We start from the raw sequence: 14,431 nt of genomic DNA, 5'->3' as shown, positions 1-14,431 counted from the left end.
CCTTGTTGTTAGTTGCCATCGAGTCGATTCCAATTCATGGCAAACTCGTGTGTGCAGAGTAGACTGCCCCACAGGGTTTTCAAGGCTGTGACCTTTTGGAAGCAGATCACCAGGCCTGACTTCTGAGACGCCTCTGGGTGGGCCAAACTTTTGGCTTAGTATTCCACTGAGTAACTGTTTTTCACCACCCATCACCCCCTAGATGTTATGTATAGGTACACATATATGCAGGATATACAAATGACTTCGAGTGACCCCTAGACTGCAAGCTCCATGAAGCATGTGGTTTTTGTCTGGTTTGTTCTTCGATGAATTCCCAACACTTAAAACAGGTCCCCAGAAAACCTTTTGGTTAGCAGCTGTAGCTCTTAACCACTACGTCACCAGAGTTTCCTACAGGTCTCTGGGTGGTACAAACAGTTAAATGGTTAGACACCTAGAGGCACTGGGGAAGAAAGGCCTGGCCATCGGTTTCCATAAAGATTGCAACCAAGAAAACTCTGTGGAATACTTCTACTCTGTAACATACAGGGTTGTCATGAATTGGAATCAACTGGACGGTAATAGGTTTTTTGTTTTGTTTTGATAACAGTGTCAGCAGAGACCTGGTCTCCAGAGGGTTTTCAACGGCTGATTTTTTGGAAGTAGCCTTTCTTCCAAGGTACCTCTGGGTAGACTTGAACCTCCAACTTTTCAGTTAGTAGCTCAGCACATTCAACTTTTGCACCAGCCAGTACTTAATAAATACGTTGAATGAACAAATCCACTAAGAAATCAAAGGATGAAGAAACAAATCAACAAATTACTATGTTCCCTGCAGTTAGGGTTTTTTTTTTTTTTTTTCATTTGTTCTGATAGATCCCCAGTGTCTAGAACAGAGACTTCGAACATAGGATGTGCCTAGTAAATACATGTGAGTGTATGACTGAAATCAATGCAGCAATGAGTCATTAGAATGTAGTCTGGAAGGCAAAGATTTCCCTCTGTTTGTGTAAGGTTGCAGTCTCGTTGCCTAGAACAGTCCCTCGTGCATAGTTAAATATTTGTAAATGAGTCAGTGAATGAATGAATGAATGACTAAGATCCCAGCTCTCAGTGCAAAGACATCAGACCCAGAAGTACGAAACACAAAGGGGGCCGCTCTGCCTGAGCCCTGCCCCCGGCCACCACTCACCTCATGTTTTTTTAAAATAATTTGTCGGTTGTTTTTAATTGTTGAGGCAGTAATACTTGGTTCATGAAACTGCAATATACAGAAAGGTGAAATAAATAGCTTATATATATATAATATATATATAATATAGCTGGTTTTAAAATATTCCCTTATCATTGGTGTACTAGGTCACGTGAGTCACGGAAGGTCGATAGCAGCATCTTCCAGAACTGCGAGCAATGCAGGGTCACCATGATTGGACGAGGCCGTCTGTCGTCAGGAGGTCGAGGCGCGGAGAATTCCAAGGGGCACGCCTTCCCTGCGCGGTGTCTCGGGACAGCTTGCAGTGGACAATAAATAAATGACTGCAAACCAGAGAGCGATTTTTGTTGGAGTTTGGGGCAGGGCTGGGGGGCTGGGGAAGGGGGGAGTTTGTTGGTTGTACCACTTTCTCTTTGTTTCTCCTTTTTTTTTTTTTCTTTCAGAACCTTTGGGAAAAAGGACTTTGGTTTCTCAGAGTGTCGTTTTCCTCATTCAAGTCCTCCTCTGGGGACGAGTTTAGAGTTGTCTGTTCCTCGAGAGAGACAAGCACCTGTGGGTTGACAACAGTCCCTTTACGCGAGTCCTCTGTCATCGGGGGTTTCAAGTCAACAATAAAATCCTTATCGCACTCCCCCCCTCCCCCAGAGTTTTGGTTCAGTTTTTCTCTTCTTTTAAACACAATGTACAAAAATAGAGCTTCTTCCTTATTTTTTGTGTAAAAATATTCCTCTGATGCAGTTCTCTGTGAGTGTGAGTGTGGGCTTGGGCGGCCTGCAGGGGCCGCAACGGGTCTGCCTAGCCGGGGTGTGTAGGGCGGATCCGTCGGGACCTCTTGGTCACCGTTGTGTACTTGAAGGGCTTCTGCAACTCGGCCTGCCCCTTGGGGTAGCGCTTCATGAAGTGCACGTCTTGCTGGTTCTCCCGAGTCTTGGGGCCCTTCCGCGGCCGCCCCTTCTTAGTGAAGCCCACGTACCAGCCAGAATACTTGGCCGACATCAGGGCTGTGTAGTTGTTCTCCAGGACCTTCTCGATGAATACACACTCCTTGCTGGTGCCGTCAGGCTGCAGGGAAGAGAAGAGGAGGAGGTGAGAAGAGGAGGGCAGGGTGCAGAGAGGCAGAACTTTGTGATGAAAGCATGGAAATGTGGCCGTAGCTCCAGGCAGCAGAGAAGAGAGGGCCTGAGGCAGGGGGTATACACACAGAACCAAGCTATGCCCTCAGCCATTTCACCTCCTACACAAGTGGAATGGACTTTTGATATTGGCCACCCCTGCACCCTTCCATACCCTCCAATTAGGTAAGACTCCCAGTGTCATTCAGGAATCCACCCGCCTTCCCCACTCCCCACCAGGCTCTACCTCAACTGTACTAGAGCAAGAGACCCAGACCTAGCCAATCACAACATTATTTCCCCTAGGTCTCGGTGATTGGCTAAGGGCTGGGCATGTGACCTAAGATGTCCAATCAGAATGATCCTTGAGACTTTTCTATTAAAAAAAAAAAGTTGCTGTCCAGTCCTTTCTGACTCATGGCAACCCCATGTTATGTACAGTACAACTGTGCGCCATAGGGTTTTCATGGCTATGACCTTTGGAAACAGATCACCAAGACTTCCTTCCAAAGCACCTCTGAGTGGGTTCGAACCACCAACATTTCAGTTAGTAGCTGGTACTCCACCCAGGGACTCCCTCAAAAACCATAGGCAGATTTCAGCTTGGGAAGTATGTAAGGCTGAAGCCGAGGCAGCTATTTTCTCACCATGAGGAGAATGTCTGTTTGACAGAGAAGCCAGCAGGGAGGCAGCAAAGCCAAGAGGAAGAGATTGAGAGAAACCAAGTCCTGATCACATCATCTGGGCTCTGGATCAAGCTGCATCTGAAGCTCAAGTCACCTCACAGTTATGTAGGTCAATATTTCATTTCCCTTAAACCAGTTGAGATTGTGTTCTATCACTTGCAACAGAAAAGAGCCTGGACCAACGCACACAAAACCTGATATTAGGCCAACTACTCAACAGTAGCTCAACTCCACCATTATAAAGTTAAATATAAATTACATTTAATGTGGATTGTGAGGGCATTTTAATGTTTGGTGTGAAGTGGGTTAGTGGGCTCCAAAAATAAGAATTTTAACACAGCCAAACTTTTGAACCTGTGCCCTGGGCTCTGGGATTTCAGGCTCCCGAGCAGATGTGTGAACTCCCTGGGAGACAAGGTATGCTGAGCCAGGAGCACTAGATTTCAGAAGCCAAATCAGCTCTGAGACTTTTTGCATAACTTCAGGCAAGTTGGAATAGACTCGACCGCACTGGGTTTGGTTTTTTTTTGTTTCAGGCAAGTTAATTCCACTCTCTAAACCTCAGATTCCTTGTCTACAGAATAAGGACAAGGACCTCTGCATCACAGAGGTGCTGTGACGAATGAGTGCCTATAAATGAGTCTGACACACAGTAGGAACTTGCTAACTTATTTCTGAAGAGCAGATGGTTCTGACTGGCCTGGCCTCCCTCCCTCAGATCTGTTCTGGATGAAGGGTGATGGGGAGGCAGGGTTTTGAATCTCCTGCCCAAGACCGCCGACTTGCTCGATGGGGAAGAGTGGGAAACACACAGAGTTGGAAAGCCTGAATTAGCAGCACTCGAGTTTCCAACCAACATCTCCAAATTTAGGCCAGGCCCACTCCTCGTTACGGACGGCTGCCCGGCCAAGTTGGAGCCCAGCATTCTGGCTGTGTGTGGAGACTGAGGTGCGAGTTCCAGCCTTTTGTTTGAAGTGGAAAACGGGCTGGAGCTTCCAGGAACGTTCACCTTTGAGCGGAGGGCAAGCTTGGGCCCTGCAGACAAAGTGCTGAACTTTGCAGAAAGGGACAGGCAGGGTAAGAAAACACACTTTGGAGGATGAGATCTTTTGAGGAGACTGTACAGCAGGCAGGGGGCAGGCCTGGAAAACATACTTGGGGCCCTGAGGACAGCATGGGAGGGACTGTTGTGGGGGAAGCCAGGGGCATATGTACAATGGGAGTAGAGGGGAGTGGTCCTTGGGTTCTGGGTCCCCCATAGATAATTGTGGAAGCCGCCTATCTGACCTGAGTCCAGGTTCTTTGGCTGTTCTCAACAGAACAATCAGAGCAAACTGAACAAAGGCCACACCATGTTGTTAGCCCACCTAGAGTACCTGCCATTCCCTGGAAATCTGCTTTCATCCTTCAAGGCTTAGCACAGTAACTGCCTCCTCTGGGAAGCCTTCTTTGACTGCCATTTTTCTCCCTGGGTAATTTCTTCTCTTCCTTCAAGATTCCAATCAAGCATTAAACTTTCCTGGGCTCACATACTCCATCTTCTGGACCCACCTAGCATCTATTCCTCCCTCTCACCCCCAAGACAGCAATTCATGTCTGCCTGCCTCCTTATTAGCCCAGGAACTTCATGAGGTTGGGACCGCTTCTTAGTGACCTCAGAGCTGAGCACAGGCCTGAGCCCAAGACAGGCATCTCCAGAAAGTTTGTGGTTGAATGGGTGAGAGCTTCACAGGCTACACGTGGTGGGAGTGACACACGAAAGGGACAGTCATAAGCCATGGTGAGGCCCATCCTGAAGGATGGGGTTGAGAAGGGGGAAAGCAAGGAGAGGCTAGAGCTCACTGCCTGGCCCAACTGGTCTCCTTCCCTTCTCACTTGTTCACTCATTCATTCAACATTTATTCATTGCCTGCTACCAGCCAGACATTTTCAAATCCATTATTTCATTTAATCCTCTTAATTCACTGAAGTAGACTCTACCTGATATGAGAAAACAAAGCTCAAAGAGGTGAAAGGGCTTGTACAAAGTCATTGAACTTGTAAGTGGCAGAGCCAGGATTTAAACCTGACCTTACCACTGCAGCTCGCTTCTCCTCTATTCAATTCAGAGACTGAGTCCACACTAGAAAGAGTGGAAGAGCAGGCATTGCTTGTCACAACACCGCCCCCAGGTCCACACAGCCACCATGGACATTAAGATTTGGGATGTGCAAGGGGCTAGCACAGTGCCTGGCAAACATGCACAATACACGTCTGAGTTACTTAAAGAGGGTTGAGGAGATGGACGGTGAGCTGAATTTCTCAAAACCTCAGAGCTTGGGGTGCTACTTGGGAGGCAGCCATGGGGCCTTTGATGATCACAAGGTCCCCACCATGAACTCAGACACAAGCAGATGAGCAGCTGAGGGCAGGCCACTGCTGGGCTTGATGCCCGGCTCTGCTGCTGACTAGCTCTATGACCCTACTTATCACCTTCTAAGATTGTGTAAAAAAATACCTGAGCCTCGACCCCACCCTTAGAAAGCCTGACTCACTTGGTTCCGACAATGCAGAGCATCTGTGTTTAGAAAGTAAGTGAATAGCCCAGGACCTTAGGGATTTAGGGGAATTTGAGCACCCTGGTGGTGCAGTGGTTAAGCGCTTGGCTGCTAACTGAAAGGTCGGTGGTTGGAATCCACCAGCCAATATGGGAGAAAAGGATGTGGCAGTCTGCTTCCATAAAGGATTTACAGCCTTGGAAATCTACTCTGTCCTACTGGGTAGGTATGTGACGGAATCAACTGGACAGAAGTGGGTTTTTTGTTTGTTTGTTTTTTGGGAGGGGGAAGGGGCCAGGGAGACTTAATCTCCTTGGTGTTTTAGAAAGTTGAGACTAGGGCAGTGGGGAAAGGCTGGGGGTGGAGCCCAGTGCCTAGGAACCCACCCAGAGAGGCGGCCACAATTCCCACGAAGGTATGAACCCAGACCGAGGCAGTGGCAGGGGTTAGGGAAGAAGGGAACTCTGAAGGCCGGGTAATCCCAGGACCTGGGGTCTGACGAGTCAGGGCGGCTGTGGGTAGATCAACCCAGGAGCCTAAGGATTCCAGCTTCAGGAGACTGAGCGAGGCCAAGAGGGGGACCTGCGCCGGGCAAAGCGAGGACAGGTGGATTTGAGGGGCACCCTCAGAGCACCGCCCCCCCCCCCCGCCCCAGGCAGCCCAGAAGAAAAAAAACTGCAAGGGGGTGGGGGGATCACAAGAGGGGGTCAGGAGGGAAGGGAGGCGGGGGGCGGGGGTGCTCCCTCCGCTGTGCCGAGTCGAGCGCCAGCTGAACCGTCACCAATATTAATGACGGGAGAGAGGGCGAGGGGGCAGGAAATCGGAGCCGGCTCCTGTGGAAGCGGTGACTCAGCGGCCAGCCGCCGGGCTGCGGGCGGGAGGGCGGCCCAGCGGCGGGGGGAGCGGCCCGAGGGGACGGGGCTGCTCTTCTGACCCCACGGTGGCCCTCCTGGGGTCACCATGCCCGGAACCGCGCGCAAACGGGGCGGGGCGCGCTCCGGCCGCGTGGGCACCGGGCACGGGCGGGGCGACGCGAGCCCCCGCCTTGAAAAAGAGAAAAACGAGCCTAAAACTCAAAGCAGGTTGAGCCTGGGAGGCGGCCCAGGCGGGCAGGAGAACAAAGCGCCGGACGCGGGGCCGGGCCGCCGCCACAGGAAACGGCCGGCCAGGAGGACCCGGCGCCCGCGCCCCGGCCGCCCGCCCGCCCCTCCTGAGGCCGCCGGCCCGGGAGCCCCCACGCCAGCCGGCCGGCCTCGGGACTGTGCAGAGTGAACCACTAATTAAAACCACTCCTCGGCGTGGAGAAGACGCGCTTTTCGGATTACTATTATTTTGCTCTTTGGGACACTTAAGACAGTGTGGGCAGCGCGGCTGGAATCTTTTCCTTCCAGATAGGGCTCCGAATCCCGCCTAACTCTATCGTGGGACTTGGGACAAGTGCCTGGGATACCGCCAAGCCTCAGCTTTCACATCTGTGAAATGGGGAAGGTACTGGTAGTGACTTCATGGATATTTAGTGAGCATTTTTGCCCAGAGCCTGGCAGAAGGTAGGTGCTCAATTAATAGATGCCATCGTTACCATTATGATTAACTGATTATAATAATGCAACAAAACCCTGGCCCAGGTCCCTGGCATGTTACACTCTCCTCCTTGCTCTGGACATGAAGGGTAGGAAGTGGACTTCAGAAAAATCAAAAACATGGCTTGTTTACAAGACTGTGATCACCTCCCTCCCCAAATGAGGTGTAATAAACGACTAATAATCATTCAAGGCCTTGCCCTCAACCAGGAGAAGGTCTCTTCCCTTGCAATCTGGAATTACCCTCTACCCCCACTCCACCCGCCAGACAGAGTCTCCCCCACCCCTGTATGCAAGATGGATTTGGAAGTGAGGATGGTCCCTACAGAGAGCAGGGTGGATACAGAGCATGACTCCACCATACAACTGCTGCCAGTGTTAACCTCCATGTGAACACCCAAAGGCAGCAAGTGTGTGAACATCACAAACAAGCACATGCAGAAAAAAGGTGGGGCGAGGGGGGGGCACGGGGATGCAGGACCAGTGGAGGCTCAGAGCCCCCAGCATGTAGGTCCATCCCTCCATCCTGCCCTGAATCGTTACATGCAGTTCTCTTGCCCATTCCAAAGTAATAAAATCTTCCTGAAATGCTAGAACCGTGAGGCCTGGCCTGACGAAATGCCGGGTTCCGGAGGCCGATGCTGCATGGCGCTGTAAACCCCTGGCGACTGTTAAAACAATTGCTGCAGCCACCGCCCTTGGCCTTCCAGTTCCCTGTTCCCAGACATCAGGTACACGTAGTCGGGAAGCCCCAGAGCACCCCAAGGGTCCTCCTACTACCAGAGCTCCTCTTCCAGCAGGAGAGATCTGGGCCCTGCAGTTACCCCAAAGTCACAGCCATGGAAACTTTGACCTGCAGGCTGGGATGGTGGGCAAAGAAGGAGGTGAAAGGAATCCATTCGGGGCTGACAGGGCCCTGGACACAAGTCCCAGCTACCTAGAGCTGCTGCGAGAACCCCCAAGTCCCTGGGAATTTGGGGCCATCACTCACCTTCCCCACGAGCTTGCCTTTCCGGTTCATACACAGGTAGAATTCTGTCTCCTTGCCCTTGATCCGGACTTGACTACCGAAGGTATCTGTCTCCACTAGGAGCTGGGCTTCGAGAGGCAGAAGGAGAACAAGACACATTTTTTACCAAGGGCAATGGCTTGGCCTAAAGACTCAGGAACTCATGGTCCCTGACCCTGTCCCTGGTTCCCTATCCCCCAAAATCAGGCATGAGGAGGCCTCTCATAGGTCCCACTGGAGATAGAAGCCGTCCCTCATGTGTTCTCCACCCCTAGCCTCTCCTGGCTTCACTGGGGACCCAGGTTGCTGAAGCATGAGATGAGTTCTGCCCCTGTGGCTAGAAAACAAGTATGCCTGTCTTCTGCCCATCATCACCCACCTCCCTCAGCCCCTCTCCGCCATTCCCCAAAGCAGGACCAGCAGCTAGACAAAAAACCCCATTCCCCCAAGCCAGACAGACAGCCATACAAATAATCCCATTCCCCAAAGCAGAACCAACAGCCATACAAATAACCCCACTTCCCAAAGCCGGACAGCCATACAAATAACCTCATTTCTCAAAGCAGGACTAACAGTCATACAAATAACCCCAGAGAAACTGCTGTCTCAGGACTAAGACAGACAGACAGATGTATGTGAGCATGCTCACACACGCACACGCACACACATACATGTCTTTGGGGACATAAAGTTACTTCTTCCAGAGTTAGGTCAGAGGCCCCTTCCCCCAGGAGAAACTCCTGGAAGCCCTGTGAATGCCCCATGGCACCTTTGCCCTAGCCACTTGAAGTGGGGAAGGCACCTGAAGGGGAGGTGTGAGCCCCCAGGATATATTCAGGATATCCAGTTCCCTCAGTCAAGCCCTCCAAGGCTAAGGGTGACTAACTCCTAGGAGCCCAGAAGTCCCAATCAGGTCTGAATAAATTTCTTTTTTTTTTTTTAGGAGTGGGAGACCCCATGCTAGACCACCCCCTCAGGACGGGGTATCCAGAAATGACTCCCCACAGCCCTGACTAAACAAGGACATCAAGTGGCCAAAGGGTGACCACCCACTGATTCGGCATGCTGTGTACAGACTCCTCTCTGTCCCTCCGCCAGTTCACATTTTCTCCCCATTAACGTGCTGTGTGACTTTGGGGAAGACATGCATCCTCTCTGAGCTCTTTCTCCTCTCTGGTCTTGAAGCCCTGTGCCTGGTCTTCCCCTCCCCAGCCTCCACGGCTGCCTTCTTTGCCTCTGCACCCCACCCCCACTCTCACACTCCCTCCCTACATCCAACCCTCCCTCCCCCACAAAATTTTAATTTCAGTGACAAGGGGCTTACTTCTCCATAACAAAAATCACAGCCCCAAATTCCTGAGTACAGTATCTTTGGAGCCACAAAGAGTGTACCTCAGTGCCCCTAAAATACACTGGGTATGATTTTAATAAAAATTTTAAATATATATACCTTGGTGCCCTGCTGTGAAAATTAAAACCATCTGGAACTTGAGATTTCCAATAATTAATCTAGCCCCTCTTTGACACCACTACTAATTAAAATATGATACCCACCTTTCCATGGGAAAAAAAAATTTACATAAAATTTAAAGATCTAACAAGAATTTAGTAATTCTAGAAACAAGGGGAGGCACATTCTTCTCTCCTCCTTCCCCCCATCTCTAGTAAACCCTGAGTCAGGAATATTAACCAACTCCAAGATGAGGAGGGTGATACAAGCCCTCAATTCTCCCTGCTCCCCTTTAATTCAAACTTTGTATAATTTCCCTGTTAGCTTGGTCCCAGGAACACAGGGCCAAACATCATAGCAGCTCTGGGACTTGCTTCTCCATCTCCTTCCTCCCTTTCCTCTGTCCCACACAGGGTAGGAGCTGGGTGGGTCAGGAGGATCTCCAGCTCCCAGAAGCTTCTTCTACCGATGAAGGTGGCACATGTAAGCGGAAAGGGGAAAGCCCTGGAATGCACAGATCTGGATATGAATCCCTGACTCCACTACCCAACCGTAGGACCTGCTGGGGCCTCAGTTTCTTTGTCTGTAAAATGGGGATATTGTGGCTAGCTGCTGTCAAGTCAATTCCGACTCATGGCAACCCCATGTGTGCAGAGTAGAACTGTACCACGGGGTCGTCAAGGCTGTGACCTTTTAGGGGCACATCACCAGGCCTGTCTTCTGACGCGCCTCTGGGTGGGTTCAAACCACAACCTTTGGCTAGTGGTCAAGTGCTTAACTGTTTGCACCACATCACCCCTAATCTTCAACAGTTACTGTGAGGTTTATTCAAAATGATGCTATAAAGAGCCTAGCTCCCTGTTCTCAGAGGTTGGGAAGAGGAAGCTCAGCAACTGCTGCTTGAGTTCCCTAATAACTGCAAAACAGTTTTCCTGATGATATTAAGAAAAAGCAAACCATAGTGAAAAAAATCAGATGTGTGGCAAACAGAAGAGGTAGAACAGAACGTGCCTCCCCAAGTCTTACCCTCTGATCTCAACTTCCCAGGTACCCTCCAGGGTCACAGGCGGCCGCACACTGCCAGGTGCATCAGAAAGCACCTCGGGTTGGGACTCACAGGCTCTGATTCCATTTCTGGCTTTGCCATCCCCGGCTGTGTGACCCTGAGCAAACCACATCCCCTTCTGAGCCTCAGTTTCCTCACCTGTGCATGAGGGAGAGGGTTTTACTTTCTTCTGGATCTACCTGGCATTGGGGAGCTGAGTTTGGGAGTGAGGCAGGGATGAGCGACTATAACGAAAGCCACGAGGCCACAGGGCTGGGGCCCACGTGAGTCCAAGTAGAGACTCTGCTCTGTCCGCTTCTCCCCCAGCACTGCCTGAGCTTTGTCCTCAGAACAGCCTCTAACACGCATCAGCCTAGCTCCTGTATGAGCCCACTGAAGCCACAGGTCCCCACAAGGTTGGTATCCTTGTCCCCATTTCACAGAGTAGGAAACTGAGGTTCAGCGAGGCAACCTAGCAAGAGGGGATGATGTCAGGTCTGCTTGCCTCTTTATGTTTGGGGCCTGGGCTCCAGGGGGCCCAGGGCTCTGGGCAGATGTGTCCCAAAGCCCAAGCCCCCACCACTCATCAGCCAGATCCACCACAGGAGGCTCAGCCTTTGCCTAAGCAGGCCACACAGGCCTGGGGCCAGGGCCTGACTGCCCCCCTCCCCACCCAGCATGGGGAGGGTCTGCGCCAGGCCACAGCACCAGGGGAGCCAGAATTCTGTTCTCCACCGACCACAGCATGCAACGGAGTGACCTAGACTCCACTCGGCACATGACATCATGAAGAGGGATCTGGGCCAGAATTATGTAAAGTCTTTGGGGAGTAATATCAGCAGCAGTTCTCAGCAAGCGAATAAGAGACAGAGAGTGAGACTCAGCAAGTAAGCGAGAGAGAGAGAGAGAAGGAGAAAGAGAGACACCACCCAAGCTAGGTTTGCCGCCAGAGCCTGCCTGGTCCTCAGCATCACGATCCTTGCTATCAAGTCCCCAAGCCCCCAAAATGAGACTCTCAGGAGCTAGAAGCCTCATCTAGCTCAGTTCCACACACGAAGCCTACACCAGGTCATGCAGGAGTGGTTTATGACATTGTCTAATTGAATTCCTCATCAGACTCCTTCCCCAGGATGGGCCACCATCACCTCCAGCCTGCTCAGCTCAACAGCCTGCCCTGCTGCTACCCTTGCCCCCTCCCCCCCCCCCCCGCCCCACAACAGGCTATCTTCCACCCACTAGCCACAGGGATCCTTTAAAAATATAAATTTAATTATGTCGCTTTCCTGCTAAAAGCCTACTGGGGATCCCCAACCCACTTAGAAGAAAATCCAAACTCTTTTCTGGGGCCCACGAGAGGCAACTGTTCAGGCCTCTACTGACTGTCCCCACTGCTCCCCCCTTTTCACAGCCCTCCAGATACACGTGGCTCCCCCTCGAATATACCAAGCACACTCCTGCCTCAGGGCCTTTGCACTTGCTGTTCCCTCTGCCAGGAGATTGCTTTACCCAGAGCCTCCCACAGTGGCTTCTCATCTCCCAGGTTCTGAATCAAATGTCACCTGCACATAGAGGCCTTCCCTGGCCACACTGTCTGATGTCAGCACCACTCTCCCCAACCCAGCCCTTCCCCAGGCCCTGCTCTATTTTCCTCAGAGCTCTCCTCTGAAATTATTTTATCCATTACCTTTCTTTGTGACTGCCTCCACTCACCAGAAGTTAAGTTCCATGAGGGCAGGGACTTATCTGTCTTGTTTACCACTGTGATTTCCAGCTCCTAGCACATACCCAGGTGCCTAGGTGGCGCAAATGGTTAAGTGCTCAACCACTAGTTGAAAGGCTGGTGGTTCAAATCCACCCAGAGGTGCCCAGAAGATAGGCCTGGCGATCTGCTACCAAAAGGTCACAGCCTTGAAAACCCTACGGAGCAGTTCCACTCTGCCCACGTGGGGTCACCATGAGTCGGAATCGACTCAAGAGCAACCAACAACAATAGCAGCAGCAGCAGCAACACACGCCTGGCTCATAGTAAATGACCTATAAATGAATGTTATTAAATGAATAAACAAGCTGGTGAGGCAGATATGACTAACATCACCTATGAGTTAAAGAAAATGAGATTCAGAGAGATAATGGGACCTCTTCAAGGTGACACAGCTAGTAAGGGCAGAATAGGAGTTTGAACCCTGGTCTCTGATTCCACAGTCGATGTTCTTCCCCTACTCTCCCCCCTCCACGCCAGAGGAATCTCGGGCCTGCACTACTGAAGATATTCACTAGAACCCAGGGCTCTCACTCACCCTGTCCCCAGCCTCAGTGCTACTATGACATATTCTGACTTGCTGTGTGACCAAGGGAAAAACCTTGTCTCTCTCTGGACCAGGACCAGGTGACCTCTAAGGCCTCCGAGAAGTATCAGTAACTCACATTTATTTAGAGCTTATCATGTGCTGGGTGCTGTTCTAGCTATATTATGGGTATAATTTCATTTCATCCTCACAACAATCCTATGAGGTTAGAACTATTATTATTATCCTCATGTTACGGATAAAAAAATTGAGTCCCAAGGTCACACTGCGGTAGAACTACAATGCAGTCCTAGGCAGGCCGGCCCAGAATTCTTAGTCTTAGCCTGTCTATCCCACCACCCACTTCTCCTCCACCCTAGTCCCTTCTCAGGAGAAGTGGTTGAGTGAGTGAACCCCAAATGGAGGTTGCTCAGGTCTTCCCTTTGCCCTCGATTTCTTGGAGCAGGGGCCGATGGGTGAAGAAACGCCCACAGGGCCAAAGGTGGGGGCCGATTCCTCCTCAGCTCCACTCCCAAATGACCTTGAGGCAGGAGGTGGCCCCTAGGACCACCCTGAGGAAGGTGCCTCGGAACCAGTACTGGAAGATGGGGGAAGCCCTTAGGAGCACCCAGACTAGATCAGACCGCAGCACAAGAGTCGGGAAAGGGTTTCAGATCTGGGTGAGGGAAGAGGGGGCTGCGTGAACCAGAAGTGGCTCATGCAGAAGGGGGTAGCTCCACATCACACGGCAGTCTCCCCAGGACCCAGCACACAGCAGGAGCCCAGGGGACCAGGGAGCGCCCAGAGGGAAGGAGCTCGAAGGCACCCACTCCTTCTCCCACAGCGCGAGTGGAACACAGGAAAGGGAAAAGAGAGAGTGGAAGAAAAAGGAGCTGGAAAGGAAGATCTTTTTCTTTTCTACCCACCCCCGCCCCCACCACCCCGTTTCTATTAAATGCCTGGATTAACAATGATAACTAAAACATAACAGGTAACACTTACCTGTGCACTTAGCCGGCACTGGGCAAAGAGTCTAAAACGGAATATCTCATTTAATCCTCACAGCAACCCTATGAAGTAGGAACTATTATCCTCATTTTACAGATGAAGAAACTGAGACACTGAGCAGTGAAGTTACTTGCCCAGAGTCACACAGCTAGCAAGTGGTGGGAGCAGGATTTGACAAAAGTAGAGTAACTCCAGCTGTTCTGAGACAGACAGGCACAGAGAGTCCAGCAGAGGCAGTTGGGCAGGGTGGACAGACACCCCGCAGGCAGGTGGTAGCAGAGGAAAGAGAAGTGATGCTGACTGATTGGTTGAGTCCAGTGTGAACCCCTGGCTGGGCTTCCCAGGGTGTACTCTAGGCACTCACTTGAGGACCTCTGGTTGGAAGGGTGAGAAAGGAGAGCCAGAGGGAGGCACAACACAAAGGGAGTAAAGTCAGAGTCACAGGAGGCAGGACCCAGAGAACAAAGCCAGAGAATGGGTTCATTTCCCCCAAGCCTCGGGTGAAGTCACCCCGGACCTGTGAG

General features: G+C 51.3%; 1 protein-coding gene across 1 annotated transcript in view; it reads right to left on the bottom strand.

Moving 5' to 3' along the window:
- Positions 1 to 1,203: 1,203 nt before the first annotated feature.
- FGF18 (fibroblast growth factor 18) overlaps positions 1,204 to 14,431 on the bottom strand; it is a 42,726-nt gene continuing 29,498 nt past the window's right edge. Inside the window, exons 4-5 of the mRNA XM_049858900.1 lie at positions 8,102 to 8,208; positions 1,204 to 2,257 (exon numbers count right to left, since the gene is read on the bottom strand). Coding sequence (XP_049714857.1) covers positions 1,991 to 2,257; positions 8,102 to 8,208 — 374 coding nt within the window. The 3' untranslated portion in view covers positions 1,204 to 1,990. The remainder of the gene's footprint in view (positions 2,258 to 8,101; positions 8,209 to 14,431) is intronic.

This window comes from Elephas maximus, chromosome 2, assembly GCF_024166365.1.
Source record: "Elephas maximus indicus isolate mEleMax1 chromosome 2, mEleMax1 primary haplotype, whole genome shotgun sequence".
In the NCBI taxonomy this organism is placed as follows: domain Eukaryota; kingdom Metazoa; phylum Chordata; class Mammalia; order Proboscidea; family Elephantidae; genus Elephas; species Elephas maximus.
This window is presented reverse-complemented; position numbering and strand designations above follow the sequence as displayed.